Below are 10,269 nucleotides of genomic sequence, written 5' to 3'. Positions count from 1 at the left end.
AACACAAACAGTCTGTGGTGTCACACTCGTCTGGTTCCTGAGTTATCGTTGACCGAAGCCAAATGTTGACGGACGGACGGACGGACAGACGTACGACGGACGACGACCCATGGCAATAGCTCAGCTTGACGATGTCAAGGTGAGCTAAAAACCTGGACGATTCGATATTATGATCCTGACATTAATTGCTTGCTATGGGCTATGTATGAGTCACGACTGTATGTTTACATTGAACAATATAGTAAAAATAGGAAGTATAATGCAGCAAATTAACCATAAAAAGTGAACGGAGTTACTTGCATTTTGTGAAAAAGTGGAAATATTTTTTTTTACTTTTACTACTAACGGTGACGTAATCACTTTAACAGATTTGCATCGATTTCATACGTCATAAAAACCAAGAACTAAAATCCCGGAAAATCCGCGGAAGATTCTTGCGCCTGGACTGCGCTTGGTTATGCAGGTCCACCCTCACGGAGCCTCGCTAGGATTTAATCCAGCCATCTTCATATGTACCGCTAGATCGAGCAAGTGTTCAAAGCACTCCAGCCTGCAATAAATACCATGCAATCACTACACACGAACCGTGCTGCCACCTATTGTGACTTTCCAGAAGTTTAGGCACCTCCATAGAACGGACACCTGTCTATGAAAAAGATTTGGTGTTTCCCTTGTTGACATTATACAGTAGAAACACATTTACAGTACATACACTGAAGACTTCCATAAGGGGGTTTCCATTGTTCAGATTCGACTGTATTCGTAAGACGTATTGTAGATGAAGCAGAGACAGCTTCGCTTCTTGGGTCATATAATGAGAGCAGCAGTTGGAGTGTATGCGTGACCGGCATGATCGAAGGTAGAAGACCAAGAGGGAGACCACGGCGAAAGTATATGGACAGTCCGGTGAGGAATGTTGGAGGAGGACATACTGCTGCCGGTCCCTTACAGATGACGAACGATAGAACACAGTGGTGATCCGTGGTAGCCGGCGTCCAGGCGGATATGGCACCCTGATGATGATGATGATGATGATAATGATGATGATGATGATGATGATGAGTAAGATTTATTAGCAAGAGCATGAGATGATGTCACACATCTCGCAACTAGAACTGGACAGACGACTGCCGCCACACTTACATGACTTTGGTTTGCTTCCACGTGTCACCCCAAACGTAGATGCCATGTCTGCGCACGAGGATCGCACTCGCCTCGGGATAGTTAATCATCGCCTCTGCCATGGGCACCTATCGCCACACACATAATTGCATTCGTCAGCTGTATAATACAAGAGCACTTGTCACAATAAACATCAGTTCTTACATGCTACGACACACGATACGCACGCGCCTACCGTCGGTGAATGAAACGCACGCACGCGCAGAATGCTATAGGATCGACTCTCTATGCTAAGGCATTCTTGGGATTAGCTTCATTATTTTGTCGCGCTATTCAGCGATATTTGTCATATACATTCACAAACTCGCACGCACGCACACACGCATCACACCCACCGCATGCAAGCACACACGCACGCACACGCGCACACACAAGCATCCACGCACACACATGCAAGCACTCACTTATGCATGCATGCATGCATGCATGCACGCATCCTAACACTCACACACAGATACGTACATAAACTTGCACACATGCAATTTACACATGAATAGTGAGGCTGGCGAAAAACAGCCGAAACAAATTCTACACGATGTCTCAGCAGTATGTTTCTACAAACACGGCACGGACTGCCTGTCGAACGCAGTTTGACGGACCTTCAAGCCGACTTCCTCCCTCGTGTTCTCAATCACCGGAATCACGATTTCATGGTCGTAGTTGAAATTTACCCCCGTCGTCGGGTTATGGATGCCCTTGATCATCTGCAGGTGAGTGAGGCGGATTTCGCTGCCTGGGTAGAGCAGTGTAGCCAGCACGGCATTCCTCGAGTGAATGTGCATCACTGAGCCGGCCTCTGAAACAAGTATCGCCATGTCACGACACTGTAGAGAAAAGCCAGCAGTGGAATGGTATCAGAGATGGTTGATAGCGATTGATTTATTCATCCAAAAGAACCCAAAAGAAGTTCAAACCAATCAGCATTGCGATAGGGCATTCTAAAAACACTGCGTAGTGACAAAGTGCCACAAAGTCAATAATTAATGGACGTGTAAAAAATATGTATAAACTTATCTAGCTTGGACAACAAAACCTAAAGCATGATTATCTGGCTAAGACAGACAGGTTAATTGGCCTTTTGTTTTCTATCTATCCTCTATACACTCAAAGGGTTTAGACATCACATTAGGCTAAAAACATCACCTTTCAGTTTCATATCATATTTCATTAACACACACCAAATGGATGCAGGCTGTCACTATCAATCTGGGTGCATGCACTGGCTACTTTTCGAAGTGGTTACGAATTCCTGGCATAATTCTAATTACTTCGAAGTGTGTAGGCATTCAGGAAGTTTGGGGTGCATGAACTCCTATGTAGCTTCTTGTAGGGTGGCGGTACATCCAGCTCTTCTCCCTCTAGATTCAGCACAAAAAGGTCCTCTCTCTGGAAGCATATTAGGTTCAGTGAGTTTCTAATTGAAAATGTATAGAAGACGAGTAAAATATTTTGCATACATATAGTCATTACATAGAGTCTCATACATATAACGCATTTATAGCTAATATATGCATATCATAGGTGGCATTAGGTGATAGAAAACTTAAGCTATCCCATATTGCTCAGAACCCATATGACATATATACCAAAGGAACATGTAATAAGAGAATTACGATCTACTGTATATACTGTTGACGCAAATCACGGCTTTAGTGGTGCTACGAATTAATTTCACTATGTTGAATGCAATCTGCCATTTAAAAAACTGATTGAGTGGATCGATATCATGCATATATGCAAAACTCCTGGTGCCACATATTGGATGACAAAGTGGTTCTGTATAAGATGGATAAGCATCAAAACTAACCTGAATGCGTTCCTTTAGTACTCCAGATGGGGAAATATATATTTTGTCTCTGCGAACAAATTCATTAATACTGTGTTGAGTACAATTTGACAGTTGATAATTTATACAGTAAATTTCAATTGAAAATGGTTAGGGCACATTAAATGGCATGTATACACTAAACTAAACTAAAACATATAATAACACACCTACTTCACCCTCATATTTCCTCCTCTTCCACTCTAGCTAGTTTTAGACAGGTACATATTTGACCTTGTGTGCCTGTAAACATATTGGACTTTTTATATCTTCATATTATATCTTCATGTTATAATATATATATATATATATCGCACACGCACGCACGCACACACACACGCGCGCGCACGAACGCACGCACGCGCGAACGAACGCACGCACGCGCGCACGAACGCACGCACGCGCGCACGAACGCACGCACGCGCGCACACACACACACAGATACGCGCGCGCACGTACGCACACACACTATCCGACCTAAAGGGGACCCATAAGTGGTCGGATAGTAATGGGAATGCTGGAGAAATATAACTCTTCTGGTGAGATATTGAGCATGCGGGGAAGAGACACTAACTTAACCAGATTGTGTACTGACCGGTATATTTAGCGGGCACCATATACATGTACATGCAAGGTCTTCTTCTTATTTCTTAAGAGTGGTCTACTGATTGGATTTTATCATATAAACATATGATAGAATATCTGCTCTATATTATTCTTCTCGTGAGATATTGCGTATGTACCGTTTCAGGCGTGCAGTACGGACCGAAGAAAAGTTCATAATATAGCTTACTGCGAGAGAGAGAGAGAGAGAGAGCGCGCGAGAGAGAGAGAGAAAGAGAGGGGTGGGAGACTAAGGAAAAGCGGCAGCGAAGATAGCTGAGGTGTGATAAAAGAGGAAGGAGAATGAGCGAGGGACAGGGGAGGCAAGGGGAAGGACGAACTGGTGTGAAGTAGGAGTTTTGCGCTCTATTAATTACAGAAACCTATATGCTGAGATACCCCTCACCCTATTAAATGTATATTCATATGAAAATATAGCTCCTCTGGTGAGATATTGCGCATGCACTAACAAGCTAACGAAATCGAGTAGAGAAACATTACGACTTTGGTAGTAAGCACGTTTCGTGTTTAGTTATAAAAAATTTACTATTGAAACGTTCCAAGTGTCTGTGGTCACGGCGGCTTGGCAAGACATATAATATGTGACGGCACGAGTGAGTAATCGCCCACAGCATTTGTTATTGGAGCGCGGCAATTTCGTATATGTTAGCCATGATGTAGCAACATTACTGAGTGATGATTTCACAGCATTTGTTATTGGAGCGCGGCAATTTCGTATATGTTAGCCATGATGTAGCAACATTACTGAGTGATGATTTTGACACATTATTTGAAATACTAGAAGAATATAAATAGATATATATGATATATTCAAGTGCGACTGGGTTATTTTGACATTTAAAAGCTTGACACAAATTCTTCCGCGCAAACATTTCCAGGCCATAGCTTATTTTACAGGGCTTTCCAAAACCGTCGCCCATTTCCCAGGACGTTCCGGGACGGCGTGTATTTGGAAAATGGCATTTTATAATTTCAAGATCCGCACGAATCCTGTTGTTAAGTATGTAGGTATGCATCCTGCAAGTATGTGCACGTATAGCTAGATGTACACGACGAAAAGTTACTCTAAACGTACACAAATGGGATGGATGGTTGACTGGATTGAAATCAAGTGTTCTAATATATTTGTTTGCATTCATGTGCAGCACCATTGCTTGTACGTTGTATGTGCATATACAATTCAACCTTGTTATTTAAACTGATAACTGTTATTACATTTTATTTCCGTTTACACTTGAATTGTGAAAAAAAAGCACGTACCACAGTGCAATAATTCGCATGAAAACAATAGCTAAAACTATGATATACTATATATTTTTAATAAAGAGAGGCTTTCTTTTAAACATTTTATTATAACGATAATGATATGGTATGATATCATACGGAGATAATTTTTAACAAATTCTGGGGAGTTCTATACAAACCCTTGCACTAGCTTAAGTAGCCAACTCCCGCAAAATCCCGCACGACGCCTCATTAGATTTACTTAAGCATAAGCATAGAGCCATCTTCTCTAGGCAGCGTTTACTGTCACACAGAGGACAAGTGGAACGCGACTTTGAAAAAATAACAGCAAAATTTCTTCGGGGAAAGGTGCAGGCTTTAATATCCGGCTGCGTTCTCACTCGTGATCTCTCTCTCTTGTCTCTGTTCATACAGGTCCTCAGCCTCTCTACGGTCCTCCTCTGTGTACTCAAACTTATCTAGCCTCTCCAGCCGTCGCAGGCAGATGAGAACCTCAATCCTGTATTCCTCCTGTTCCGCTAGAGGGCATTCTACGTGAGCAACATACATCAAAGTATCAGCAACGTGCTTTATAGCGATGAGAAATGGTTACCTGGACATCGTTCTATAGGGCCCAGATGCACTGCACTGTCACACGTATTCGATCGTATAGCGAGCAATACATGACTGTACAGGAGCGTAGCCAGGGGTGATTCCAGGCATTCCGGAATCCCCCCTGGTTTGTATCAAAATAGCACATATCTGATATACCGTGTGCACAGCACACAGAACCACGCAAGCTGCACAGCACACACACGCATACGCAGCTGCAGCACAGGGCGCACGGCGCACAACAGCACAACACAACGACGCGCAACGCGCACAGCGACAAGGGCATATTGTCGCAATACGGCAAACACGCACACGCACACGCACACGCACACTAGCACACGCAAACTACGCCACGCAGCACACGGTCGGGACCAAAACCAACGCACCACGCACAGCATACAACACACGACACGCACGCTGCAGCACGCACGCCCGCACGCAGCACGCACCAGCACACACAGGCCCGGCTACGCACGCCACGGACACACCACGATGCGACGCACAACGCAAGACGCACGGAAGCCGCCCCGGCGGATCGGCGGACCACGACGAACGACACGACACACACGCAACACAGGCACACACGCCACACAACACACACACACACAGCACAACCACACACACAGGACACCGAAAACATCTATGGAAACTTCGAACGGCTCCACACTAACACTAGCATGAACACAGTTGCCCCTCACGCAGCCAATGCATCCCTACTTTCGCCCAAAACTTCCTCACCCACAGTCCTAGCAATTAACAGACCCTACTCCTTATAGTTATTAGCAGTAATCCTCTTTAAACCACGAGTTCTTTATAACACAAACCATTTCCCCGAATAACTCCTTCAACATAATTCTTCAAAGTTAATCGCAGGCTAGACGCATTTCCATCTTTCACCCTAACCCTTTTCCAGATCGTCGTCGATGAGAGAATGTAGGTGACAGCTGCAGAGTGATGCTAGTGTGCGCCCAACACGAGCGTATAGAATAAAAACACGAAATATTCCTCAAGGATCGCATCCCTCAACGTAGAAAAGTCACAATAGTTACAAAACAATATAAAAATGTTTTTAAAAAAATCTGCGTAAGGTCACACATACCATCATTTTCCTTACTAAACTATTAGGAAAGAATATACCCCCTCCCTAGACCACGCAAGATCGCATCGAGAAAAGGAAGGAAGGGAAGGTGTTAGGAAGGAGGTTGGAAGGGAGGAAAGAAAAAGGAAAGAGAGGGTGGCAGGTTTAGACGGCTAAACGGTGCGAGCGGCGCATCACCGGCTACACTGATCAAGGCCCTCTCTCCAAGCCTCCCTCAGCCCCACGTCATCGCACTGGCCATTACGCATCTGATCACAACAGGCGGGAAACGGATCAATCAACAGCGAGAGCAGGCAAACACTTAGAGACGACAACAAAGCGTTGTTTGCTACTGGCTGGCGCGGCTTTGCAAGCGCGAGGAGAAGAGGGAGATGAGAGAGGGGGAGGGAGAAGAGAGAAGAGAGAGAGAGGGGGGGAAGAAAGAGAAATAGAGAGAGAGGGAGAGAGTCGCTTGCAGTAATACAGCGGCCGCGGTGTATTTTCACCGCCCGCGGCTAGTAGCCGAGTTCCATGACATCTACAACGGGAAACCGATCGGGCCGCGTTGAATCGGCAGTTGTGTCCAAAGGTGGCTCGCGCCTGCACGCGATCTGGCTTCCGATTATGCTACACGCTACGCGCCTGCGAGAGCATTTTGTCAACAGTACAGACAGCGCGCTAAAGGCCGCCAATTTGCTCGACAAATGCGGCGAAAGAGGATTCGTTGCCCAGCCATCATCGCAATGCGAGACACTCGGCTCATCATTGTTATCACCTACGTAATGTCAGGCGCTATAGCGACCATAAGACGCCGCAAAAAACCTGCTCGGGAAAATTGGCGCGGGTTCTATAAGCAGGCCTCCCAGGTTAATCAACATATAAAGCTGCATGAAACAAAACGCGTAAGTGCAGAATTGCCCAGATTTCGGCGCGCTCGCCTTAAACCGCAGCATATACGCAGCCGAATTTACAGGTTCGAAAAGTGTGTTTCTCGCCGTATATCGCTGTTTTGAAAGTCGGCGTCACGTCCCAGTGCCACAAACAAGGACGCGGTATGAAATTGTAAAATGTTGGACAGCGAGAGCAATATACGAGCTTTTCAGCCCAAAATTTCACAATGGGCGGCGCGGCGACATTCGAGAAAGTTAACGTCCCGTGAAATCTTCGAATGGAGCGCATCCGCCACGCGAATTAACATATTCAAATTATTAACAAATGTCGACGAGCGGGCCTGATCGTGTATACACGCAGCTGCTGCATTTGTCAGGCGTCAGCGTGCTTGGCATGGCCTGCTTGCAACAAATGCTCAAATACTTATTAATGTGTAGCCTAGGGTTGAAAAATGCAGACAGAGTGTGAAATGGTTGACTTTCGCCATCAGAATCTGGGCTGAATTCTTAAAGACATACGAAATCGGATACAATGCGATTTTTTTGCCAGCGCGAAAGTTTTGAGGGGCATTTGTTATACAGCCTATTATGTTCGCACAGGCTGGTTAAATTAAAACCAAATTTATTCGCGATTAAAAAAACGGGTCCGAGCGCATTTCTGTTGCCAAAGGAAACGGGGCAAAACAATAGCGGGGAGGTTTAATTTTGCGAAATATTTCTTTCAAAAAATAAGGCAACCATGAAATATGAGTGACGCTTGAATGATTTCTCACGCTGCGAACAATAAACATCAAAATGTCTGATACCGTCTCAACGACGTGTAAACTTTCAACAGGAACACACGATAATTGAACGCGAGGCAACATTTGCTAGGGTGGCGGCACTCATGCACGGTGGGGGGCAGATTTCGTGGGCCAAGGGGACGGCCACTGTGGGGGATCGGGTGGTTACTGCGGCCGAGACGGCCTCTTGGGGGGATAGGTGGTTACTGCACGAGCACCCTCCTGGGGGGATAGGTGGTTACTGCCGACCGAGACGCCTCCCTGGGGATAGGTGGGTTATGGCACGAGAACGCCTCTGGGGGAATAGGTGGTTACTGGCCAGCCGAACACCTCCCTTGGGGATAGGTGGTTAGCTGCCGTCCGAGACGCCTCCTGGGGATAGGTGGGTTTACTGCCACCGAACACCTCCTGGGGGATAGGTGGTTACTGCCACCGAACAGCTAGTGAGAGATAAGTGATATATAGTGGATGTTTCTTCAGGTGGAGTATGACCCTAGCATGGTCACCGAGTGACATAGCCCCGATATTATTCGCATCTTCCTACGATACGATTCCCTACCATTTCCTAAAAAAAGTACTGCTAGAAAGAGATATAGCATATAATAATAGAGCATAGAGCATCTAAATAATAATAGATACTAAATAATAAGAAATAATAGCAGCGGCAGGGGCGTGTACAGGGGGGGGGGTCCAGGGAGTCGGACCCCCCCCCCCGCTCGCTGCAGAAAAGCATCTAAGAGGGTCTAATTTTCAAAAAAATTTCTGGGAGAGGGCCAGCCCGCACGACCGCCCCCCCTTCGCGGGCTCCGCAAGTTCTGGGTTACGGTTAGGACGCCATCGCTGGTACAAATCCATGTAGACCCCGACCGGAGAGGATTCCTACTCTCGAACCCCCCACAGCCTGCAGGTCGTTGAGGTTTAGGTTAGCGATATGTTAAGAGATTCGGGCGAGAGCATGCGGATATCACGTGTACACGCAAGCTAGTAGTTAATATCAATACCTGATATCTGCGCGCAGCACGCTATACATGGTCAGCAATAACTACGTGCGCGTTGTGTCATCGTCACGGCTCGATAGCAACGAGTTATTTATCAAAGGACAAGACAGACGTCACCGCCAAGTGATGGAGTTAAGGAAAAGGCGAGCATCGTATACCGGCTAGACATTGCGCGGTTTCTTATATCGCTAGCCCTTGTATTGCATAGGCTAACCGATAAGCAACGCATATTCAGCGCAAAAAAAAAGCAGAAAACGATTCCGAGTTTGCTTAGCCAGCGAAAATAATTGCACGAAAGCTTGTGACGTTGGCTTACGTCAAAACGCACGAGAAAATGTATACTTTTGAGAAATCGTGAATAAAAACATGCCATTCAGTGAAGATTCAATGGACTACGCCGTGTTTTTTTGCCGTAAGGACGTGGAAACCTGAAAGCCTAACCAATAAATGAAGCTGGCTTCAACTTTTTTGCCCGTTCGAAAATAGAATTAGGCAGATGGAATACTTCAGATGATGGGTCACGGTCGCTCGAAACTGTTTTTTTTACGGGAGTGCTACTGGTATATGCTTAATTAGAATTTCATAAGCTATTCCAATGACAAGGCGTTTAGCATGGTAATTCATTTTCAAGATGCGGGCTAGGTTTTTCACGCTAACTATGACGGCGGTTAGCGGCATACAGACAAGCGACGATAAATGAGACAACAACTGCAATCAGTATAACTCGTAACGCTGGCGGCGACAAGCGGCACAAAACCCACACATCTACATATAATGACCATAGGTAATGCGTATTCATTCAGCATCACAAGAAGCACGGCAGCCGATCCGAGTTTGCCAGCGAACTCCCGATTTTAAAATCTGTAAGAAATCAACGATCGGCGTGGAAGAGCGACAAGGTGAACGACGGCAGAATGGGAACAGTCCTTTAAGCTGAGGCGTCCATAACGGAGGAAGTTTTACGGCTAGGAAGGGTACATGAAAAAAATGTCCGAGCCGGAAGCGCTTTTTATACAACAGGAAGTTTCGCGCACGCAATGGGAGGGGCTTCCGT

At 45.8% G+C, this 10,269-nt stretch overlaps 2 protein-coding genes across 2 annotated transcripts in view; both read right to left on the bottom strand.

Moving 5' to 3' along the window:
- Positions 1 to 291: 291 nt before the first annotated feature.
- Positions 292 to 3,192, bottom strand: LOC106807600 (methylthioribulose-1-phosphate dehydratase-like). The gene is made up of 6 exons (XM_014809995.1): positions 3,182 to 3,192; positions 2,990 to 3,038; positions 2,451 to 2,568; positions 1,782 to 1,978; positions 1,144 to 1,250; positions 292 to 550 (listed from the first exon to the last, which is right to left on the bottom strand). Exons 1-6 carry the CDS (start codon positions 3,190 to 3,192, stop codon positions 472 to 474), a joined length of 561 nt encoding a protein of 186 aa, XP_014665481.1. The 3' UTR covers positions 292 to 471.
- A 1,730-nt stretch (positions 3,193 to 4,922) lies between these two features.
- The window catches only part of LOC106807599 (leucine-rich repeat-containing protein 23-like), a 14,409-nt gene continuing 9,062 nt past the window's right edge, over positions 4,923 to 10,269 (bottom strand). Inside the window, exon 6 of the mRNA XM_014809994.1 lies at positions 4,923 to 5,406. Coding sequence (XP_014665480.1) covers positions 5,234 to 5,406 — 173 coding nt within the window. The 3' untranslated portion in view covers positions 4,923 to 5,233. The remainder of the gene's footprint in view (positions 5,407 to 10,269) is intronic.

The sequence above is a fragment of the Priapulus caudatus genome, unplaced genomic scaffold (genome assembly GCF_000485595.1).
Source record: "Priapulus caudatus unplaced genomic scaffold, Priapulus_caudatus-5.0.1 Scaffold225, whole genome shotgun sequence".
Lineage (NCBI taxonomy): Eukaryota > Metazoa > Priapulida > Priapulimorpha > Priapulimorphida > Priapulidae > Priapulus > Priapulus caudatus.
The sequence above is the reverse complement of the archived record's forward strand: the minus strand, read 5'-3'. Positions and strand labels throughout refer to the sequence as shown.

Bases quoted from the DNA above. Each gene is read 5' to 3' on its own strand.
- LOC106807600 (XM_014809995.1), bottom strand. The intron at 1,979-2,450 runs GTAATTAGAATT...TACTTGTTTCAG, and splicing joins GAATGCCTACACACTTCGAA to AGGCCGGCTCAGTGATGCAC. The intron at 551-1,143 runs GTAAGTGTGGCG...TATTTATTGCAG, and splicing joins TGGAAGCAAACCAAAGTCAT to GCTGGAGTGCTTTGAACACT.